This window comes from Muscardinus avellanarius, assembly GCF_963383645.1.
Source record: "Muscardinus avellanarius genome assembly, chromosome: 7".
NCBI classification, from domain to species: Eukaryota; Metazoa; Chordata; class Mammalia; order Rodentia; family Gliridae; genus Muscardinus; species Muscardinus avellanarius.
Genome location: NC_137793.1, coordinates 92,499,881 through 92,525,777, shown reverse-complemented (window position 1 = coordinate 92,525,777; position 25,897 = coordinate 92,499,881). Strand labels below are relative to the sequence as shown.

Genomic DNA, 25,897 nt, shown 5'->3' with positions numbered 1-25,897 from the left:
AGCCCTGCTGAGCCCGCCTCTGCCCCTGGAAGAGCCACAAAGTGTAGCCCCAGTGAGGGCAGCAAAGGAACAGCCCAGTTCGTACACAGCCTGGTGAGAGAGTGCCAGGCATTGTTTTAAGACACTGAGGTTTACAGTCATTTGCTGTTTGCTGTATAGTTACAGTAACTGAGACCTGAGATGCAGCCATTCATGACAATATGGCAGCTAAGGCATGCACTTCTTGAATTCTAATCTTTTTGGAGTATGAGGTATTCATCTGTATAGTAACATCAATAGTAATAACTATTATTATTATTGATACTGAGATTGAACCCAGGAGCATTCTACCTCCTTGCTTTTTTTTTTCCTCTTTTTTTTTTTAGACAAGGTCTCACTAAGTTGCTGAGGCTGGCCTTCAACTTAGGATCCTCCCTTCTAAGTTTCCCAAGTACTTAGATTACAAGTGTGTTCTACCACACCTGGCCAATTCGTACATTATTAACAAAATATCATAAATATATGCCTGTTTTTTTCTCCAAGTGGCCAATACCCAAAAAGCCTCCCTCTTCCAGCATATTATGCTAATAACTGATATAAAATGCTGAATTACAAGTAAGCCCAGCATGCATCCTGTCTAGTGTTGTTAGTGCTCAGATAAGACAAAAGAAGAATGGGACAGGTGAGAAGCAGAGGTGCCGTTTTAGTTGTTTGCCCATTTCCACCTTCCACTCTATCTACCTATCCAAGTGGGCAACCACTCCCCCCCGCCCGGCTATGGATCCTAGAATGCATCTATAAAATAAGTCAGTGTTATGCAGAGAAAGACATGTCTTCATGCCATCCTCTTGACTCCAAATTGCCCCATGATGGAGTCCCACTGACAAAAGGAACAACCTCATCTCTAAGACTGAAGTAACCTGTAAAAACTACTTTTCATTCTGGGTGAAATTGCCAGAAAATCAATCAAAAGGCCTCCGTTCCATCAGAGCACCCCCAAACTAGTAATGATAGAGAATTTTTTAAAGTTTTGCTTTATGGTGAAATTGCCAGAAAATCAATCAAAAGGCCTCCATTCCATCAGAGCACCCCCAAACTAGTAATGATAGAGAATTTTTTAAAGTTTTGCTTTATGGTGAAATTGCCAGAAAATCAATCAAAAGGCCTCCGTTCCATCAGAGCACCCCCAAACTAGTAATGATAGAGAATTTTTTAAAGTTTTGCTTTATAGAAAGCCAGTTTCCACCTAGCTTTGTTGCCAGAGCCAGCCGGCAAGAGTACGGGTTCTGAAGTGAGGCGTGAGGATGGAGAATTTAAAATTCTAACGTGGGGGAGCCGCCAGCCTACTATCTTTTCTGGTCTACCCCTGTTCGTGGGTCAATATTTCCTATGGGTCAACAACTATGCCTGGGTCAGTATTCTCTATTGCGCCAACACTCCTGGCCAACGCAACTTCTGGGTCAATCTTATCTTTATTGTGCCGACGCCGACTTTGTTTTTCAGAGGTATTTATACACAGCTACAGGTCAATCAACATTCCCGTGCTACCACCACCAGAATACAATAAAGACCAATACAAAACACATATTACAGCCTGGCGTGGTGGCGCACGCTTGTAATCCCCGTGCTTGGGAAGCGGAGACAGGAGGATCGCGCAGGTTCGAAGCCAGCCACGCTGGCATAAGAGACCCTGTTTCCAAAAGTAAATTAGGTCTGGGAGTGTAGCCCAGAGGTAGAAGGGCTTCCAGGAACCCCAGTACCACACACACACACAAAAAAAAAACATATTACAGATAGGCCTATCAGTACCCTTGTGTCATCACCACCTGATCCTCTCTCAGACCTCTTTGAACTTTCCATAACCCCAAACCTTGTTGACTCTGGGCGAAGGACAGTCAGATGAGTCAGAGACACCAATCTAGGGAAAGGCCTTAATGGCTCCCAACACTTTGTGCCAAGCAGGGGTATGATTCAAATCAGGAAAATTTCCTTAATTCTGGAACGAATATTGCTTTTCACATTTCAACCTGCTTCTAGCACAAGTGAAATTTTTACTGCATTGCATTGCTATGAATAGTGATGATCCCAAAAAATGCATGTTCCCAATTTAAACCCATTCTTCCGCAATTTGGAATCCAGGCTTCACCTCATGTGGTCTCCAAAACCCAGGAAGAAAATCCATCACAGATATTTGGCAGTGGCTGTCTGAGGACAGCTGCCATAAGAACCAGCGCCGGAGTCTTCTAAAATGTTGGGCAACAGGCTTTCTTTGAAGACTGCTCCCACATCCGCATCTTCCAGCTCTAATGGAGCACATCTTGGAGGTGTTCAGAGTTTGCAGTTTGAGGCCCCTGGCTGACAGCTGAAGCTCATTCATGGGTGAAATAAAGGAAAACAGCAAGTAGAAACAAATAGACGTGTTATTGAAAATCTCCAAATTATAAGCTTTCCAGAATTCTGTTTTGACTCAGCCCTTCATGTCACAGATGTGGATACATCATGGGTCAATTCATTCTGCTACAGGATCAACAGACCCTTGTAGAGTCAAAAAGCCTTTTACATTTTTGGAGTCAGGTGGTCCACCAGATAACTTGTAGGCTGGCAGAGATAACTATTTTGTAAGGTCAGTCCCATTTCTAACACCTGCTTTAAAAGAATTGCTTTATGTTTGAGTTGATTGGGGAAAGTCTGATCTTTTAAAAATGTATATAAACACTAACCACTAAGGATGAGATTAATTTGATTGTTTTTTCATAAAAGAAAAATTCAGTTAAACCTAACTTAATAACTTTAAAAGTTAAAAGCTCAATAAATGGTTACTTTTATTGAGTTTGCAAAACTATTTGTTATGAGGATACAGATATCCTGGTCAGGCACAGTGGCTCACTCCTGTGATCCCAGAACGTGGGAGGCTGAAACAAGAGAATTTCAGGTTCGAGGCCACCCTCAGCAACTCAGGTCCTCAGAAACTCAGTGAGACTCTTCTTAAAAACAGGGTCAGGCATGATGGTACATGCTTGCAATCTCAGCATTTAGGAGGCTGAGACAGGAGAATCGCAGTTTGTGGACAACCTCAGCTATTTTAGTGAGACCCTTTGCAGCTCAGTGTGAACCTATCTCAAAATAAAGAATAAAAAATAGGGCTGGGGTGGAGTTCAGAGGTAGAATTCCCCTGGGTTCCATTCCCAGTACTGAAAAAAAAACTGAATAAATATAAAATAAAATAAAAAAGGATTGGGAGGTAGCTTATAGGTGGAAGACCTTGGATTTGATCTGCAGTACCACATACAAACACAAATATGAACCCAGAATCAATTTTTCCTAAAAATTCTTGTTATTTTTCTAATGCATTGGTACTTACTTCTCTGATAGAAAGAAGGGGAGCTAGAGAACTCCCTTGATTGGCTATTTGAGTAGTATATGGATTTCAGTTCAACATCCCTCCATTACAAATGCTAATATCATTCTATTGAATCTGCAGTAAAGGGACTTAAGCATCTCAATTTGTAGAGAGGAAAGAATAATTAATTTAATAATTATAGACTGCTCATCTAAAGCATTGAATGTCCAGGCCCACTGGTGAAAGGAGTTTCCAATTATGGTGGCTTACTTAGCATTTATTATGTTGGGAGAATGAGAGGCTTTATCATAGAAAAAATATATGAAGAAAACATCATTTACAATTAGAGAGTAATGTAATATTGTTTTCTGAATTGTTCAAGGTCACCTTGAAACATTTAAAATAAAATGCAAATGAATTCTACCACTTCTCCCTTGAATAAAATTGTCTAACACTCACATGTAATAAAATTATATTTACTTAGATTTACTAGTGTTCCAATGGTTTATAGGAATATTGTTTTACTCTTTCAAATATTTCAGTAGACTTCACATCTGTCCTCAGGAGTTACTAGTCTAGAGATGGAACTACTGTAAAATAAAAAGCTGTCATCAAAATACATTTATGCCATGCATAGTTCACCTTAAAATCTGCTTAATAAATATGCCCCATTTGTTTTAAAAGAGATGATTGGGTCTCCTTTGTGTAAAATATTTATTTCTGTGTTCTTTGATCAAGAAATGAAAACCAGAAATATAACTAGAAGAAAAATATTTCAAGATGATAGATCAGTACATAGCTCAAAATTCAAAGTGGATTCCAATACTGTTCAGAAATAAGTTTGACTGCAATCATCCACCTTCCATGAATGCTTTTACAGATAAGAAACTAGATAGCGACTTCCCATTATTATATAGACAAAGTGAAAACAGATTTGAGGGATGGCACAATATTTTCATCACTTAATATACAAAGGTCAGTTCCTACCTTGGTTGGAGTGTGGTCTGAGCATTCTCCAAGGCTCCACTGTGGCTGAGGTCTTGGTCTGCAGGATGGCACAATAGAGTTGGTGGAATCTTCCAGAGCTGGGGCCAGGTGGAAGATACTTAGGTCATCTGGGTCAGGCCTACAGAAGGCTATATTTAATCACTGACTTATCCAAGTGGCTGTTGTAACTTCTGTGGTTTGGTCCGGAAACGGTTTGTCCCCAAGAAGTTGAGATGCTAGAAGCTTGGTCCCTAGTCTGCCAGTGTGGACATTTGGGAACTGAAGAGGTTGGGCCAAGCAGGAGGTGGTTAAGTCATTGGGACGCAGCGCTTGGAAGGCATTTAGCGATGGCAGAGTTAGTTCTCAGGAGAGAAGTCACAACGCAGGAGCAAGCTGCCCTGAATCACTGCGGCTCCCTGCCGCAGCACACAATCTAATTGTGTCCCTGTCGCTGTGCGGCCACCCACCCTGAGGTTCCTGGCAGAGCCAATCATGCTCCTGAACCTCTTGAATGGAGAACCGCTTCAACTTCTTTTCTTTATATAGGACTCAGTTTCAAGGTATTTTGTTACAGCGATAGAAAGTAGACTAATAGAGAATATCTGGCACTAAGGAGAGAGGCTGCTGTTATAACTACACACACACACACACACACACGTGCGCGTGCACACGCATGCACACACACACACACACACACACACACACACAACCTATTCAATAAATGGGCAAATGAACTGAACAGTTATCAAAAGAAAAAATGTGATGGCCGCCAATTACAAAGAAAAAAAAAACTGCTCAACGACTTTAGCTCGTAGGGAAATGCAAATCAAAATAACACTGAGATCCCATTTCACTCTAGTTAGAACAGCAAGCATCAAGAGTACAAATAAGCTGGGCGTGGTGGCACAGGTTTGTAATCCCCGCACTTGGGAGGCAGAGACAGGAGGATGGCGCAGGTTCGAAGCCAGCTGCGCGCGCTGGCTTAGGAGACCCTGTTTCCAAATTAAAAAAAAAATGTAAAAATAGGTCTGGGAGTGTAGCCCGGAGGTAGAAGGACTTTCAGGAACCCCAGTAACACCAAAAAAAAAAAAAAGAGTACAAATAACAGTAAATGTTGGTAAGAGTGTGTGAGAAAAGAACTCTTACACATTGTTGGTGGAAATCTAAATTAGTGTAACCACTACTGAAAGTATGATGGTGGTTCCTCAAAAAGCTAAAAATAGGATCCAACTATACCACCTCTTGGTATTTATTAAAAAATTTCAAGTCAGCATATGTGACACCCATGTTTATCATGGCATAATTTACATTCGCCAGATTATGGAACCAGTGTAGGTGTCTGCCAACAGATTAAACAGGTCAAGGAAATGTGGTATTTTATACATAATGAAGCTTTCTTCAGCAAAATAAGAACAAAATTAAGTCGTTTGCAGAAAAACGACTGAAGGACATAATGTTAAGCAAAATAAACCAGACTCAGAGTGCATTGTATGTTTTTTCTCATATGTGGAAGCTAGTGAGGATAAAATTAAAGGATACCATGAAAGTAGGAGAGAGACCAATAGGGTCAAAGAGGGGGGAGCGGGAGAAGAGAGGAGAGGAGGGGAAGGGAGACAGGTGCTGGGGAGTGAAACTGATCAAATCATGTTCTCTGCATGCACCAATATGTCACAAAGAAACAAACCATCCTGTATAAATAGCATGTGCTAATAAAACACCACCTCATATCCATTCTTAACAGCAGAATTATTTTCACTAATTAACGTGTATTTTGCTAACCTGAAAGACGTTATAATAAAAAAAATCCAAAACGTTTTGCATTTGGTGCCAGTACAGTGAATTGAAATCAGATATATCACTTGAAATCTTATCTTAGAGGAAAAATGGTGGTGGTCGAGAAGATTGTACAGAAAGCAAAACACAGAAGTTTCTGGAGGAAGCCAATTATCCTGGACTGATCGGAGCAAAAGAAATGTTCTTGTGTTGAGGGAGATAGTAGCGGATTGAGAAGAGAGGTCAGGGAGAAACCAATTATATAAATTCCAATATGTTGACATTTAAAATGTGACAAGATGAGAAAGGTTAAAAAAAAACCAACAAGCTGCAAGCAGAGAGACCCTAGACAAATCACAAAATAAGATGCAACTAATTAAGTTTAAATTCCCACACTGCTGACTGCATCATTCAAGTAGCCACCTTATCAAGATGATATCACAACCTACTTTGCAATGTGCCTAGGGTCAAATTTGTGAGAATTCTATTAAATCAGTTAAATATACATAAGTATTAAGTGACCTCTAAATTTTTTATTGCCATGATAACATTTTCAAAATCAATAAATGTGTGGAGCAATCGCTAGAACAACCATATGTATATATGTGTGTGTATATAATTCCATTTAAATCTTAAGATACATAATGCTGTTTAATGTCATTACTGTATTTTATTAAATAAACATTATGTAAAGAGATTGTGCTTGGATAAAACATGTTGCATGGGGAGGTGAAATACACCTGCAATTCCGGTTTGTCTTATCTAAAACTCTTAGGTGAGCTACTGAAGAGTGGTTAGTCCCTGGCCAGCACTGATACTGAAAGCCAATAGACTTAGCGACAAAAAGCACAAACACCATAATTTATTGGAGACTTTAGGAGTAGAGTTTGTATGGAGTTTAGATGGAGTGGAAGAAAAGAAGGTCAACAGACAGAATCCATATAAAGTTTATTTAGAAATGGAATGTTCATCACTAGACTATGTGCCACTGGTCAACTGTAAGGAGTACTTTTTGTGGCCAATTTGAGCATCTTTTTAAATTGTGAAAGATGTATACTGTCTTACAAAAGGCCATGTTTAACTCCCCTGCCACTGTAAAAAGAAATTGGACATAATATATAAACTATGGGTTCCAGGCATAAAGGGTAGTAAAATTTTGACCCACAGAAGAGAAACAAGGGGAGCCCTCCAGTGGCATGTGCTGACTGCCTGCAGGCAGTTCGCGGGCTTTCCCAATGCAAGGGGACCTAATAGAAGCATGGCATTCCACTGAGTTGAAGAGAGAGATTGAATTTTCACTAGGGAGGAGGGAGGTACTGGGGATTTGATCCAGTGGCATTATACCTCTGAGTTCAATTATACCCCAGACCTATTTCATTTTTTATTTGGAAACATGATCTTGCTTAGTTGTTGAAAGCCTCGCTAAATTGCTGAGGCTGGTTTTGAACCTGCGATCTCCTATCTCAGCCTCCCAAGTACTGGGTTTACAGGTATCCTCCACCACACCCAGCCCAGACATTGAATTTGAAGAGGCTATTGTAAAGAATTTGTAGATCAGAGAGCTAGAGAAAGGAGACCTACAGAAACCTGTAGAAGACCCAATGACCCATGTAGAGGGGACAGTTTAACAATTTGTGTATGTAAATGTCCCAGAGTTTTACATTTAAAATGGTTAAGATTAGGTGGCACATGCTTGTAATCCCTGTACTTGGGAGGCCAGGACAGGAGGATCACAGGTTCCCAGCCAGCCTCAGCAATTTAGGCCCCCACAACTTAGTGAGACCTTTCCCAATAAAGAATAAAATAGGTTGGTGCAGCTCAGAGGTTGAATACCCATGGGTTCAAGCCCAGTAACTCTCACACACACAGACACACACGCATACACACATGTACAAATGGTTAGGATTGTGTTATATGAATTTTGCCTCCATTAAACAATTGTCTTAGATCTGCACACTTGTGTGATAAAACTTACCTAATGGCAGAGAAGAAATTACAAGAGAAAAAAAAAAACTGAACAAATCCAGATCTCACAAAGTGTTGGAATAGTTTGTGTTTTCATTACCATGGAAAGATCTCCTAAAGAGGGGTCCTGGGAAGAACTCTTAGAGGTAATGACTCAGCAGAAGGTACACACTAGATCTACAGTAAAGACTACTTTGCACCCATAATAATATAGCTAAAAATCAAGACTTTAAAGGGTTAATAAGCTTTGCAAGAAATTTAACTGCATTCCAAAATAAAATTTTTGGACCATTTAACAGAATACAATGAATCCAAGAATATTTGGCATATAATTAACAATTCCCAGATATGCAAAAAAGGCAGGAAAATGTGCCCCATAACCACACAAAAATCACTAGAAACAGGCTCTGAAATGATAGCAGACAAGAACTACAAAATAGCTACTACAAATCTCTAAACATAATAAGAAAGAAATTGAAGATGTAAAAAAGTACACAGATTGAACTTTTGGAGCTGGGGTCAAGAGTAGACAGCCGCAAAAGAACATGAAGCAACTTTTTAGGGTAATGAACTATTCTCAGTCTCAATTTGGTCATGATTATATGACTATATATATTTGTCAAAACCCATCAGATCACACTTTCTAGGGAGGCGAATTGTTATGGAAATAAATTATACTTCAAAAAAATTAATTTGGAAAAATGTGAAAGATGCACCTTGAAAGGAAAACAATCTTCACAAAAAATAAAAACAAGAGGAGTAAGTGTTAGCAAGACAGATTAAACATTCTCTAAGATTCTTCAAATCAAAACAACCAGGGAGCAGGGTTTAGTGGCACATGCCTGTGATCCCGGTACTTGGAAGGCTGAGACATAAAGGGGTATTGCAGGTTCGTGGCCAAGCTCAGCAACTCAGTGAGACCCTGTTTACTTTTTTATAAATTTTTTTAAAAGAATGAATAGCTAATACATGCAATAATTTATTATCAAAAAGCATTTTGTTGACCTCACAGATCCACATGCACCGAATAATTAAATCCACATTAAATTATAAAATAAGAAAATTAATCTGCAGTTATAATACTTAAAACAGTTTATTCCTTGGGAACTGGAGTTGACTACAAATAGGCACAAGAAAACGTCCTGGGGTGATGATAGAATATCTTGACTGGATTTGGGGTTACTCATGTGAATGTACTATCAAAACTTATCAAACTATCTGTATAAAATCTGACCAGTTCACTGTATAGAAAGTATACCTTAATTCAAAATTACATATTTGCTATGTCCTATTAAAGCGAAACTTTATATAATAAACAACATTTTTATAAAAAATAAAAATAATAAAAATTAAAAAAACAAACAAAAAAACAAAATAAAAAAGGGCTTCGGGCGGGGAACTCAGAGGTAGAATGCCCCTGATTATATTTTTATTTATTTATTGTGATGCTGGAGATGGAACCAAGAGGCTTTCTACCTCCGGAATGCCCTTGATTTTAATCCTCAGTAATAATAAGCAAAAAAACAACAACCAAAACATCTATAGACTTTTAGTTCATCTCATAATTGCATGTTTAAAAAAAATCAATTTTGATACCTCAAGATAATCTCCAAAAACGACATTCCCTGTTTTTGTACAGAATGATCTTTTGCAATATGTATGGGATCACCTGTCTTAACTATTATTGTTATTTTAATGATAAATATTGGTTACATTTTTAGATTTTTAAAAACACTTATTTCAAGACTATCAATTGCAGCTTTCTTAGAAATTCAAATGATTTTCTAACAGCTTGTCAAAACTGTGTCCCGCATATAGAAATCCTATATGATAAAGCAGAACATTCCTTTCTAACATCTGTTCAAAAGTTGGGAATTTTGCCTAATGGATGGTATCCAATTTGGACACTTATCAAATCTTAGAAAGCTCAGGTCTCATTTAAGATAGATATTGTAAGTATTAGACTAGGGGAAACAATAAAATATAAAAGCAATACTAATCATGTATTTTAATATCCCCAAATGAGTCCCTAAATTGGAACCTGGAGTTACAAAAAGTAACTTGTAAATTACCACGATTAAATGGTGTTATTCTAAAACAGCACAAATGTGAAGCACTCTTCTCACTTAAAGTAGAATTAATTATAAGAAAACTGATGAATATGTAGTTTGTCCTGAGAGCTGGCTCTTGAATATGAAAAAACTAAAAAGTAGTAGATAATATATGTGACTGTTCTGCAAGAGATGTTTAGTCGTCCTCAGTAGCTTTAAATCTCAACCACAGTGGCGTCACATTAAAACACTCACAAGTTATATCTCTACCTTTTCTAAAAATGTGTATGACACCAGCCATGCTCCTGTGGCTATTCTTCAGGGCCCAGGTAGTACTCCTTCTTCCATTCTCCAATGCACGCAAGTAAAATAAGGTGTTTGGGAAGAAAGAGAAAATACCAGAGGAAACATGCATTCGTTATGAGAAAGATGACTTGGGATGGAATTAAAGACTGAGATGCAAAGTATGAAAAACAGGAAGAAAAAAAATGGAAAGGAGAAAGCCAAACACTCCTACAATATAATACTTGATATAATACTTGAGATAAAATCTGGAAAACATTAAAATCTTGCAGCTTTTGTAAAAAAATAAAAATCAAAATCAAGATTGCCCAGTACTTAGAGGGGAAAGGAGCAATAGAAAAGAAATCTGGGTAGGGAGCACTCTGAGTGGTACCATTGAAGTTCTGTCCCAACATTTCTGTGTAATAGCACGGAGCTGAAGGCAGAGAGTTGAATTCAAATTCCAGTTTGGTCGTCTGGTGCTATGGAACTTTAGGGATATCACTGATATTTCTGTACCTTAGTTCTTCATCTCTACAAAAGGTGTACTATAGTACCCACCTCCACAACTACAGAAGCATGGTCCAAGCATCTGGCTATTTTTGTTTGTTTGTTTGTTTAAGCTCTCCAGATGATTCTGATAAACAAAAAAACTAGGCTGAGAAGTTCCTGGATTAGATAAAATCTAGGATTTTATAGTTGTATATTCCAAACCACCATAAAGTCAAGCTAAAATGGATACTTAGAAAGATTTCCTATTCCTCAAAGTGTATGGTCATGGAACTTTTTCAATAAATATTAAATAATTCTAAGAACAGATACTTCTACTTTAAATACAGGGAAATAAAGTTTCAAGGAAGTTTGTAGGTCAACACCAATGGTAGAATTTATGGAAGGTTTTATTCACCTAGAACACTCCATGATACAATATCTTATATGTATGTCATTAATGTTATATTTCATACATGTGTGCAAATTTTTGACTCATAATTTACTTTTTGCTTTTAGAGAAAAATTTTTACTATATAATAATATTTTCATAGGGTCTTTCAGTTTTACATAAGGACAATCCAATAGAGGTTTTATTTCTGAATCTATAAAATTGATATGGCTTTTATACAGAGACAACAAAAGATACTGAGACTAATCTCTGTAGAGGAGGCAGGTCCAGGATTAACAATAAAAATCAATAAAAGAAAGCTAAAGCCTAGGTTTGCAAGAAAAGTACCTCTTTACTTGTCAGAACTTTGCTACTTCTATGGAAACAAGAGAAGTTCCACATATTAGTCCTAGAAATTCTGCGCTCTAAGGTAAATGTGCTTATTCCAATAGGACTCGAACCTGTCTTATAGGTGGAGCTATCAGTTTTCAGGTGAAAAGTTCTTTCTTTTGGTTTCTGGAACATTGTTTAAATACCCTCACTGATATCTTATCTCTGCTCTCCCATTGTAAATTTGAGTCACTAAGCACTGTAGCTTGGCTGAAAGAGTCCTGTTCTGATATAGTGACACTCCATTACTTAATGATTTACCTATGATTTGGTGAGCCAAATAAAGTAAGTTTACTATAATATCAGAATGAATACATCTTGCACAAGCCTGTCTACAAGATTTTTGTTTAAACTGACACAGCAGTCATCACAACACTGACAGGGTAACTGGTCAACTATAAAAGAAGAGCCGCCACGCAAAGTTTGATTGTGACCAATTTTATTTTATAACTGCATTGTTGGGTACCTTATGCAAATGTAGATTTCATCCAATTCTTATTTTTTCAGATTTAAAAAAATTTCAAAGCAATACTTTTATACACAAGGTCTTCCCAATGGTAATCAACTTTGGAGATGATCTATACCTAGCCTCCAGGATGTAAGAACAATGAAGCAAATCTCAATGCCGGGTAGATTTTTACAGAGATCTGTTACCATAAGGAGCAAAAAGCCCAAGGTCTTCAGTCGTTTGAAACAGCTCTTCATCTAAAGCAAAAGAAATAAGCTTTGGAAAACTTCAATTTTGAACCCCCTATGTGGCTTTTACGTAAAACCAAACAATAACTTTCTATGTTTTAAGTTGGAGGACTCATGCAGTTCATGGTTGTTCTTTTAGGAACAGCTAAGTCACAACAGATTTTAAAATCTAATTTTTGGTATGTGATTATTAAATATTTCTCAAAATAACCTTTGAGAACTATACTATCTAAATGATGGCCACTTGACAGACACATGCAGTGCATTTAACATGCACAATGTTCTACATTTTTGTCCTAAACATCATATAATCAACTAGAAGGTGGATTCATAAAAGGACCTCAACAAGGCTCTCATCTGAGAATTGAAATAGCAGATATGAAGAGACTAATGAGTCTGTCCTGTCAGAGAGGTAATCATTTGCAACTTTACAACCTTCTAAGATACAAAGTTGTATATCTTCAATTACTTCATTTAACTAAAAGGTGGCTTGAAAAAAACATAGCCTTCTGGATATAAAGCATTATTAACATTGCAGTTCAGTACCTTGTTTTATTTTTTTTTTTGGTATATTTGCATATCGCATCTAGAGCTACAAATTTTCCACAGTGCTTTCTGCCTCATTCAAGTATAATAAAAGTAGAAATCTATAGAAGCTCTAAGGTTAAACAAACTGTACATCATACAAAAAATTAACTCAATTTACAGACAGTTAAAAAGTATTGGCAATGCCCTTTAGAAATCTTAGCAAAGATTCATCACAAAGAATGTTATAATCTACATATGTGGTCATCACCATACAAATGCCATTAGATTTATGTGATGCAGGACAGACTATTTGTTAAAGGTACTTGTGTAGAATCAGCACTTTCTTTTAATCATAAATACTTCTTTGAAAGTAACAGTATCATCAATGCTAATCTAAGGTACAGGATTTTTCTTATTGCATATTTATTGATGCTGAGGCATTTAGTTATGATACAATAATGCAATATCCATAATTATTTTAAATAAACAAGAACATTTCTCTTGTCAACAATAAAAAGAATATTTTTCTGAAAATCACACAGAACATTGCTACATACAGTTTCACACAAATACTGAAAGACATGACCTTAAAGCATCTGCCAGAAATGCAGATGTGCATAATTATATGAACTAAATTATGCAAGAAAAAATATTGCACAAAATCCTATTATTTTCAAAATAAAATAGGCTTCTGTTTAAATATACAGGATCCCCTATTCTTTCACCAAATCATGTTTACTGATTTGCTCAAAACCATCCTACCTCTTAAAGAAACTTTAAGAATCAAACTCAAACAATACTACTGGGCTTCTCATCTGAAAGGTATTAAGTACTAACACTGGGTTTCTAAAAACTATTTCCTACATTAAGAAGTGCTTTGGGGGAAATTAAATTTGGGGATTCATTTTTATATTCCTAAATTCATATTCTGATTTACAAGTCTCTTCTCAGATTCCGGATCTTTGATGCCAAACAAAATGAAATGAATTAGAAAATTTATTCATGAAAGCCATCAATCTTCACCTGAAAAAAATCCAGATAGAGAAAGAAGGTCTATTGATTATAAAGAATGTTCACAGTGTCTCCTCTTGATCAAGAGCCTACTTTTTTACTTTATTTAACAAACAACTAACTAATTAGCATTTCCATATCCTGGTATTAGGGTCTTAGCACAGAATCTTACAATAACAGCTTTGTCACTTACAGTTTTAATTTTTTTTTAAAAAAATGGCACTATTCCTAGAGAATGCTATTATCAAGAGTTTTTGTTAAAAAACAAAAAGTGGATTCTCATCAACATGATTGGATTCTTGTCCCCATCCTCAGTCATTCATAAATGGAGTAGAGTGTCCCTAAGCCTCACAAAGGAACATCCTCCCCAAAGATCACTACCTGCTTATAAACAGAGACACTCCGTCTCTGAAAGTATCTATGAATCTGTTCCTTAAAAGGGAATATTTTACCAGCATTATTATAAAGAGCATAATAATTAAGAAATTTAATGAAATTAGACATGGTACTATGGTGCTATATTAAAGCATGCTTTAAGATTAAGCAGCTATAAAAAGAATAACTTTTTGATGTTAGAATCTTGGGCTAGTAACTTTAGAGCATAGTACATTATTATTTTATTATTTCAACATATTTGTAATTCTTTTCATTGACTGATTCAGAGTAGGGACTATGTTAGTTTTATTCAGTTATTGTACCTTACATATGACTACTATGAAAAGCCCCTGAATATTTTGTAAATGAAAGAGTGATTAATTTTCAATTGGAAACATAATTGTACTATATATTTGTACCAAACATATACTAAAGTAGGTATCTATCAAAATATAACACTTAGCAAGATTTTAGCTCCTAATTTTATATTCCACTTCTCTACCTCCCTGAAATACAATAGACACAATATTTAAGGACAAAATGATGAAAACTAGAAGGGGTTCTGGAAGAATCAGAACTTGGCTTAGAGACTATACAAAAGACCGCGTACCAAGGACAAATATCGTTAAGTTACACAATTCTGTCGTAGAACAGGCGCTGCCTCTTTGAAAAATAATTTCCAACAGCACAGAACTTATAAATATTAGGTTTAGTTATAATAGGAAATAGGGGCACAGCAGAAAACAATACTTTTGTTTATTTCTGAATTCACACAAGTTTCACTCATTCTCACTATAACCACCATAATACTGGGATATCCACTTTAAAAGCAGACTTTGAATACTCAATATTTTAATGGCTTGAAATACCAATTCTTTCTACTAGTCTTCAGGATTTTTTTCCAAGAACAATAGATAAGAATTTTGCGTTTGCTTTTACTTTTAATGTAGAGTAAGACCGTTACTTTTGCATGTTAAATAAGGCACAAAGCACTTTAAAATCCTTGAAGACAATTACATTACTTGTTAGTGGCTCAGTATCTTCAAAACACCATAATATTATAGCCGAACATCTTGTGTGGTGACTGAAAGATACAAAAAGAATGTAGATCTCTGTGGCCATGTTTATTAAGTAAATGGACTAAAACCTAAACTGGGTCTGTGCCACAGTCATAATTATCTCATTCTTCAGAATCTGAGTCTTGAAAAGAGCAAAAAACAACTCATTTCAAAATTTATACTAAAATGTTGTTTTGTATTCTTATAAATTATGAAGAAGTATTTGTCAAGCAGACTATCCACTAATTATTCTTTCTCATTTAAAATAGATCTCCTTATATATGGACTTCTTTTATTGTAAATTTCAATAAAGTCAATTGGAATGAATGAATCAAGGCAAAATTTGACAAGAATTCTGAATCTTTTGTGTTAAAAAGTAAAGATTAAATACTCTTTTCCATCTTAACACAGTCCATCTTCATAAGGAAAATAAGATTCATCTTCCTTTATAATCATGAATGAATAATTATCTTAAATAAAACATATCTACTTAATATTGGAATGTACTTTAAATAATACTTTGTCATTTTCTTTTAAAACTGTCTGAATAAATAATTTTAAGCAATTTTTTAAAAAAAACTATTCTAGGGTTCTAATTGAAATTATATTCCTTTGGTAAATAAAGTCTTATTGGAGTTCTTGAATGATTTCTCATACACTTTTCCTAAAGAAGGATAAATTTTAAAGAATAATCATGACTGGAAATATACAGAATAGATACTGAGTATAGAAATAATAAATTAACTATAACATCACTAAGGCTTTTTTTCTGATTATACCTGGCAGGAAGTCCAACCTACCATGAAATAATCAGTATATGATTCCTTGTCAGATGAACTCCAAACCTTAACAGTAAATTTGAAGAAGATAAATTTCCCATAAAAAAGAATTCCAAATAATTTACTTAGCTACTCCTCTTCCCTAAGGGAGAGGAAGCATACCTCCCTGTTCCTGAAGCATGGGCTGCTTGTAGTGAGACCACAGTGTAAAAGGTGGGGAGTAAGTTAAAGGGGGGAACAGCCTGACAAACACCACCTCAGCCAGTCATCAAAGCCAACATCTACAGTCACAAAGCAGCACAGTATTTGCCCTTGATATGACATAATGAAAGTGGCACTTTACTTCTGTGAATCTCTGCCCCACAAACCCAGATTCCCAGTCTAATCATGTGGGAAAAATCAGGCAAATTCCTAGAGAGGGCCACTCTGCAATAGATCTGACCACTATACCTCAAAACTGCTAAGGTTATTGAGGAGAAGAAAGTTTAAGATAAACTGCCCCAGCCAAGAGAAGCCTAAGGACACATAACAGTGAAATGTAAGGCAGGATTCTGGATGAGATCCTGGAACAGGAAACGCACATCAAGGGAAACTGGCAAAACAGAGGCTCTCCATCTTGGCTCATCGGTTGTGGCAAATGTACCCTGCTCACTGAAGATGTTATGATAGAAGAAACTGGGTGCAGGGACACATGCAAACTCCCCATACTCTCTTTAGGAATTTTCTATAAATCTAAAACTTCTAGGTACAAAATCAGCCAAAAAGTAAATCGGAGGTGATGATATGAAGTATTTCGACAGGGAAAAAAAAAAAAAAGGACAGAAAAGTGTTTGTCAGGACAATTTATGTTGCATTTGATTTTTCTCGCAGTGGACCCCTAACTAGCAAAGGCATACAGAAGAGACTAAAAATGTTTTAAGTGTCTCATTTGTAAACAGAAGTCAGTAACTTCACATTGCAATTCAGCACTTCATAGATTTCACTGAGTAAAAGGTAAATTTATAGCTTTATGTTTTTTGAAAAACATGGCTGCGTATACTTTATAAAAGCGAATTAAGTATTTCTATGAGAGAGCTTTTAAACCTTGAAAAATGAATTTTGTTCTTAAATTGGTAAGTAGAAAAAGGCATTATTGCTCTGCAGAACAAAATAATGTTATCTTTCAAACTTTACATGTCATTTCATAAGTTATTAAGGATGCTTAATACAGCTTTAAGATTAAGGCAATTAGTGGATTAGCAATTCCATCCATTACAGGCTAGTTTTGATATTTTGATCAAGTTCATGCTCAACCAGATTAGTGCAGTAGCAACTGGTTATGGCAAGGGTTATATATGCATACTTAGCTTAAATAAAGTGAATGGCATTAAGCACCAAGTACTGGGAAATCATATGCTCAATACATACTTTCAACATACATATAAACTAGTACCTGATTTAATAGCACAGTAGAATTCACTCTGTATTTTAAAATCAATAGATAACATATATCCACAAGATGAACGAGGGGGGGAAATGTATGTTCCAAATGAAAAAGTTAAATACTAGTAAGAAATGTCATTTCTACAAATAATTCTGTTTACTGTATAAATCACATGGAATCCCGAAATGTCTCCAGAGAAGCCGAGACACAGTGACTGACTCCTGATTTGGTGACTTAAGCTTGGTTTCCACCTGTGTTTTTTTCTGAAATGTTTAAGCCTGGCTGCAGCTCAGGAGCCATGTGACACAGTGCCACCACTTCATGGAGCAGTCCCGTATCTTCAGAAGTCTCGCTAACTTTCCCTTCTTTCTCCCAAGGAACGAAAGTAGATGGACGTCTGCCCAGGCTGGGTGTAATCAGATCATCTGGACTCTGGCTTAGTGTTTCCTGGTTTTCTACTTTTCCTTTATCACTTTGGGGAAGTTCAGGAGGAGCTGGCTGAAAACCCAATCCTGTAGTCGACGCTGGCTTCTCCTCCGGAGCAGGACCACCGCCTTTGTCAGCGCAGAGGAGTTTGTCACTGTTTTCCTCTTTCAGGATAAACAGAGACTCTGTCAGACCACTAGAGGAGACGCGCTTCCTGGGAGATGGAGGAAGGTGCTTGCCGTGGAGGGCACTATCGTCCTGCCCAAGATTCCACTCTGTCTGATCTCCAGAACCACCACGAAAGAGGGCCAGGTTGTTCTCACTAGGAGCATTGGATTTATTCTGAAGGAAGAAACAACAAATTCAGAACACTTAATAAAATCATAGCATTACTATAGTAATTTTTTTCCCATTTGGAAAACGATGTTCTTATCTTTCAAGATTGGGAACTTTAAGCTTCTCCCAGAGGAAAAAGACCACTGACACCTCCAAATGACCATGAGCAGGAAGGAAATGGGATGGGCTTTGTTTTCTATGTTCTTGTAATTGTCATCTATCAAATTCAGAGTAGAGCTTGTAATACATACAAAATCTGGAGTCTCTTACTCTCAGGTCAGGACTGTGGTTGCTCATTTTCTGTTGATTGTGTAAAGCGTTATTTCAATTTGCTTTAAATGCCGGTCATTTTTGAAGCAAGAAATATAAAACATTATTTGAATACCCATATTTATTACACTTTTGTAAAACACAAGAGAGCAGGGGCACTTCTTTCTTTCCTTTTTTCTCTCTTTCTCTTTCTTCCTTTCTTTCTATCTTCTTTCTTTCTCTCTTTCTTTCTTTCTTTCTTTCTTTCTTTCTTTCTTTCTTTCTTTCTTTCGTGCAGTACTGTGGATGGAACCCAGGGGCATTGAACCTTCAAGATACAACTCCAGCCCTATTTTTTAGTCTTTTTAGTTTAAAACAAGGTCTTACTGAGTTGTGAAGGGCCTCGCTAAGTAGCTGAGGCTGTCCACAAATCATGATCCTCTGGTCTTCACCTCCTGAATGCTGGGATTACAAGTGTGCACCACCATGCCCAGCTTGAACATTTCTCATTTAAAAAATTACCCCAAAGAAGACAACTATAAAATAAGATTGTAAGAGAACACTACTGCCAGACAAAAGAATTTCAATCAATATCAATAACCACCACAGTTGGATAAAAGAAAGAGAAAATATTGGAATTTTATTCCCAGAAATATTTCTTAGTGATTAAATTTTACCATATTTTTGAAATGTGGACACCTATTTAAAGATTAGGGCTTCTACCAACCAAGATTATAAAATCAGGCACTCTTGTAATAGGCAAGAATGTTTTCACTTAATTTTATAAGTTGAATAATGAACTCACCGTAGGTTTGTAATCAATATCGTCGTCCATTGATCTAAAGAAATCCAAGCTCTTGGCAGCTGCCAGCTTTCCTTGATCTGAGCTATGTGTGCTCAACGTGTCAAGAATCTCTCCTAGTAAGTCCATTTCACCAGAATAAGGAATCTTTACTCTTGTTTCAACAGAGTCATCACTTTCATAGAAATAAGCAGAAGCTTCTTCGCCATCTTCAGAAGATAACCTAAAGAAGGATAAAATGTGCAGAAGTAGGTGCACCCCCAGAAGCTGTGCGCAAGCAACTTCCCACGGATCACACTCAACTCACGAGATGGTTCAAAACCAAGGTGGTATCTCGGTGGAACCACAACAAAACCAGTAACTGCTTCATGGACAAATTCCTTATAGTTATGTTTATACTAATTTAAGTATTGGAAATTTCAAGTCCATGCATTGAGAAAGAACAAACAGAAAGCTTATGATGCCTTGTTAATTGGAAGAAGAGGCAAGGCTCAATCACAGTCTAATTCTGTGAGCCTTGGGACCTCTGCCTTAGAAATAGCAGGCGGAACACTTGGAAAATTTGTTATCCCCCAGGGTCACTTTCAATGTTTTTATATAAATTTCCTTTATTTCATTTAATTACTTATTTTAGAGAAGAATGCATACTCCTTGACATACATAGATTTATTTAATATAGAAAAGACTGTCCATCTACTTTAGAATTATTTAAAAAGTTAAATATACACTTATTCACCTTACCTTATATTAAAATTAATTTAAACATTCTGTACTAAAACTTTTCCTTCTGATACTACCCTGACTTAAGTGTCTCCCTCGATTCAATTCACTGTGACTTGGTTATTAGCACGGTTCCTCACATTTATCCTGTTCCTTTCAGCATTAGGGTAGAGCCTCCTGTAGGTGGGCTCCTGGATCCTCTTGCCCAGAGCTCTCGGCACACATTACTCTTCCCAAGAACAAGCTATCTCAGACCCATCTTTCTTTCTTGTTCCAGGGCTTATTCCCCACAATATTCCAATGAGCACTGGATCCTTTTGTTCCAGGGCACTGTGAGGGGGCAAGCTCCGCGCTCTGGGAATCACAGGCTTTGAAATATCCTTCGTAACCTAAAACTCCTGCCCCTGAGCCGCCCCACGTAACAGACGTCACGACCCGTTACTCACTTGCTTGCTCTTTCAATGTCATCATCATCGTCGTCCAGAGTGCCGTCCAAGCTCTTACGTGGCTTTTTCAAGTGCGCCTAGAGAGGGAAAGGGACAATAAGTTACTTTAGGAGCTTAAAATAAGTCTCTTTTATACATTTTAAAGGCACAATGTGATTTTGTGAGGAACTCTTAAAAGAAAAATTCATTTAAAGTTTCTAAATGTTATCCAGTAACTTGGCAATCTGGGGGAGAAAAAGAAATGGAGGAATTAGGTAATACTTGTCTCGGCACTTATGAGCTTTTCCAAGTAACAATTAAATCCCTGGGTTGAATACATGTCTGTATATGCACATTCACACGGTCCCCGGTTGGAGCGTGCCTGACTTAGCATCGTTCATGCTCCACCATGTACTCACCACTCATCACCCACTTTTAAAAATAATTAATACTTGCCAATCTTGCTTATTTTCCACTTGCCTTTCCCGACCTCATGTACTTCCCAGCAGTGCTTCTAAATACTTAGAGTGTGTATAACTCTCTTAGCTATTCATAGAAATACAAAAATATAGGTTCTAGTTCTAGAGTGGTTCTGGGGTTCATATGAGTGCCTGCATTTCTAACAGGCTCTTACGGGAGGTGACTGCTATTAGATCTGGGGGCTACACTATGAATAGCAAGACTTTAGAAGTCTATTATTTTGTTTGTAATATCACATTCTCTTTTTTTAACAAAGATTTTAACATAGCCAAAATATCACAACCATATCTATCAAATTAGCAACTATTTAATATCCTATCTTACCCAGATCATATTTATATTCCCTTATTACCTCATAAATATTTTAGTTTATTTCTTTGGGTCAGAATTAATACTGCACTCAGTTGACATGTCCCTCAAGTCTCTTTCAGGGACTAACCCCTCCATATTCTCCTCCTTTTATGTCACTTTGTCCTTTGACATGGTATATTATCCTAATTTCCAATGAATTGGTGTCACATCTATCTGAAGGCTTAGATTTAATTTTTGTTTGTTTTGTCTTTTCTTTGTTAAGAAAAACCATAGGTGGTAATAAGTACTCTTTATAGAATGCATCAGTAGACACATAATATTTAGGTAACCATTTTTGGCCTTACTAAGATTGACTAATGGCATCAGGTATGGTTGGATGATCAACCCATTATGAATTTCCTCATCAACCTTTCATTTGATGGTTATAATTCTTTATGCTGAACACTAGCTAAGTCCATTATTTCATTAGAGGCTGGAGAATTATGCTTTTCTTCAGCATTTCTTCTATGTTTGTTTGCTGAAGTTCTATAAAAAAAACTTTAGTTATTTGGCTATCCCAAAATACATGTGTACAAAAAACACAGGATAAAACTGGGCGTGGTGGTGCACACTTGTAATCCCAGCATTTGGGAGGCTGAGGCAGGAGGACAGCAGTTCACGGACAGCCTCAGCTACTTAGTGAGGTCCTGTGCAACTCAGTGAGACCCTGTTTCAAAATAAAGAATAAAAAATAGGGCTGGAGGTAGAGCTCGGAGGTAGAATTTCCAGTAGTAAAAACAAAACAAAACAAAACAAAAAACAACCCAACAACAACAACAAAACCCCCACAGGATAAATCCTTAGTTCTTGACTTTTTTTTTTTTTTTTTTTTTTTGGAGGTACTGGGGATGAAACCCTTCTACCTCCAGGCTACACTCCCAGACCTATTTTATATGTTTTTTGGAAACAGGGTCTCTTAAGCCAGGAAGGCTGGCTTTGAACCTGCACGATCCTCCTGTCTCCACCTCCCAAGCGCAGGGATTACAAGCATGCGCCACCATGCCCAGCGGTTCTTGACTTTTATTTAGCAAATTGCAAGTAACAAGTTAGTGCCTTAACAATTTCTAAATGTAAGCATAGGAGTTTCTTTTTGTATATTATCATCAAATTAATATATTTCACCATTATCTGTATATTATTTGAAATGTTTCAAGCCACCATAACTCTTGTTTTTTATGTTTTAGTTGTCCTATTTTTGAATTATCTTATACCATTACTTTGAGTTTTAAAAAGTTTTTATCTTTTAGATATAAGATAAAGCATAAGGGAACAAAGTAAAAATTAAATTTATTTGGGGCCTTAAACCAATATAACTACACCACCATAAATTGAAGGCTCAGGAGTTAAGAAAAAGTTTTCAGACTGACCTAGAAAGAAAGCTACCACTCACAACACTTTTTTTCCCTGTGGAAAAATGCACTTCACTCACTGCCCTACCCAAACACACAAAATATGAGACAATTCTTTGTTTCTGACAGCAAGTCATTATTATTGCACTGAACACTGTAAATGCTTTAGCACTATGCCAACTGGTGGGTCTTAAATTTAACCTTTTGGTTAAAATTTTTGATGAAAAATAAAACTACATGGAAGCTGATACTTTATGTTGCTATTTGGTAAAGTCATTACTATTTAAGAACTAATACAAGAAGATTAGATAATGAAAACATAACAATATATTTGTAATACCCTAAAGCACTCCCACGTACATACAGGGTTAGGTTCTAGGAATACAGGACTTAGTTAAGTCTTTCTATAAAACAACTCAGTGCCTAATGCACCCACAATAAATCTGGAGGTGCACACACAGAGGCTTTATAATTTGCCTAAAGGCATATACACAGTTAAAAATAGGAACCAGAAAACACAACCTATGTGTTTCTTTGTTGTGTTGTGATTCCCTCGTTCATTTTTTTTCCTACAAGATTTACCTTTCCATTCTATAGCTGCCTATATATACCATGGCTCTCAAGCTTTTCTACTCCGACATTTTCTTATAAAGTTGATTTTTGCACAATCTCTAGCACCTGCATCATGCCATAAGCTTCACAGGCACATCTGAGTTTGTTTCATGTTTCTTACTTAGATCAGGATTCTACCAATCTCTACACAGGGATGTTATTAAACAGTGCAACTTATGATGAGTTTTCACAACAGAATTAGAAACAGGGTAAAGTTCAAAATATTAATAATTTTCCTTTGTATAGATGCTAACATTTGTTCAGTAGAAATATAATCATTTCATTGCAGATATTGCTGAATTGTGTATCTGCTAAAATTTCAAAATTCCTGTCAATGTGTTGTTCTTTGGATTGTCCTTTGCACCATTTTACTGGGTGCTTCATTAATTTCCTAAATAAAACAGAAGTCACAATTTTACTCTTTAATATTTAATTATCATTTGGGATAGGCAGTTGATATTTCCTGAATGGTGAATACTGGCATATATAGCAGTTGGTTTCTACTGAGTACTTATTACATGAGTTAACTAAGGAGAAAATCTACTATACAGATCAACTGACATAAGCATCATCAGTGTCCGAGAGGCACAAAAAAATGTTATAGGCATTCATTCATTCACTTAACAAAGACTGAAGAAATGCCTTCAATGTGCATGTGTGAGGCACTGAGCTACAGGCTGGGGTATAATGATGCTCTAGAACTGGGCTCCCTGCCCTTGTGAATATTACTTTCTAGTAATCAGACATGAATTAAATTGAATGAACTCAAAAAGAAAGATAAAATTATGACTACAATTAACTTGCACTAAGCCTTGACTACAGTCAGAGCACTTAACAGGAATTTGACCTTGTCTGAGAGGTCAAGGACAGTCCTTCCCTGAAAGATGTTTGAGTTGACCTCTGAAAGGTTAGTAGGTGTTACGCAGATGATAATAAGAAGTAACAATATGTGCAGAGTTCTTATGTGGGAGAATCAGGGAAAATATAAGGGAATGAGTAAACTCTTGGTGTGCTATGGATTAGAACTTGGTTGAGGCACAGGATTCTCTAAGGGGCCCATTAAATCTTGCAGTTACCCTTTTGATCACTAGATGGCAGAGACATACTAAGAAGGCAAAAGGCTGGGAAAAAAAAATTTAAATTCATGGGGGTTATACAGAGATGGAAGAGGTCAAAGATCTAGGGGGACAGGTGTGGGAGATGAAAACTTGGTAGGGGGGAGGTAGGAAAGGAATGCCGGTTCAGATAACAAAGAGCAGCAGAAAGCCACTTAATTAAATATTTATTGAGGAGCTACTGAAAGCTGCTGCTGTGCTCCCTGAAAGTAAGGTACAGCCACATCTCAGTTTCCTTTCAATTCGTAACATCTTTTCAGTCCATAAACATCTGCTAAGTGCCTATTGTATGCGTGATACTGTCTTCTGTGCTGTGAAGCATAGAAAAGAAATTAAAAAAATTCCCTCTTCACAAGATACTTAAAAAATACAGGGTGAAAATGCTAAAATACCAAATATTAAAACAGTTATAGATTTTTAAAATTCTAACTCCTCATTATATGAATAAAATTGAATTCAGGCCTTTACAGCCTATATTAAAAGGTATATAAGTTATTGGTCATAATTAATGTCAAATAATTATATAATATTACTAATAAATAGTGTTAAATGGAAACAGTTTGGAAAAGTAGGTTGTCAGCAAGCAGACTAGTAATATTAACAACATAGAACTGCGATTACATATGATAAACAATAGTAAATTCTGGGATGGACTAAGAAACTACAGAAGGTTCTGAAGGGCACACACCAGTTCAGCCCAACATCAGCACCAGCAACTTTATAAGTAGCAAAGAGTCTGTGCCATTAGCAACTCTCTTAGGAACCGATACTACACAAAATGAAGGCATAGTATTTATGCAAAAATAGTCATAAGAAAATGTTTGAAATCAGAAAATATACATCTTCTAGCTTTGTTCTTCTTTGAGACTGTTTTGGGTATCTAGAGCCCATATTCCATATCAGGATAGATTTTTTTTCTGAAAAATAAATAAATAAATGTATGATAGTTTCACCTAAAAAAAAAAAAAGAAAAAAAAATATTCTCTGGTAAGAAAGAAAGCAAAAAGAAATATTGAAATGTTATCTTTAAGTCATCAAAAGTTTGGTACCAGACAAATGAAACTGTTATGTGAGATTATCAATGTTAATATTGTATAAATTGCTATAATACTAGATGTCAACCACTAAGCCAAGCGTGGGAAGGAGGGATGGGGAGGGAATGGGGTGGGGATCGGGTAGGGGCTAACTGGGCGATGTGTGCATGTATGTCTACAAAAGTATCTTATTTATACCACTATGATGTATGAATACATTGCACCAATAAAAAAAAAATAAAACTAATTTAATGAAGTCTAAAAAAAAAAAATAAAAAAAAAAATAAAAAAATAAAAAAAAAAATAAAAAAAATAAAAAAAAAAAAAAAAAAGAAAATGAAATAAGCAGAATTTGATATCAATTTGATAAAATGTGAATTATATATTTCATGTATGTGAAAATTTAAGAAGTCAACACACATACGACAAAAAGGCCTTGCTACAAGTGTTGGATATTAAATTACTGAGAAAAAGCTTATAA

The 25,897-nt window shown here is 36.3% G+C and overlaps 1 protein-coding gene across 2 annotated transcripts in view; it reads right to left on the bottom strand.

Moving 5' to 3' along the window:
- Positions 1-17,751: 17,751 nt before the first annotated feature.
- The window catches only part of DENND1B (DENN domain containing 1B), a gene marked incomplete at both ends in the record, with an annotated part of 243,584 nt that continues 235,438 nt past the window's right edge, over positions 17,752-25,897 (bottom strand). For both annotated transcript variants that reach the window (XM_080698366.1, XM_080698367.1), the window contains 3 exons: positions 17,752-18,285; positions 19,334-19,553; positions 20,497-20,573. In XM_080698366.1, the coding sequence (XP_080554492.1) occupies positions 17,752-18,285; positions 19,334-19,553; positions 20,497-20,573 (831 nt within the window). The remainder of the gene's footprint in view (positions 18,286-19,333; positions 19,554-20,496; positions 20,574-25,897) is intronic.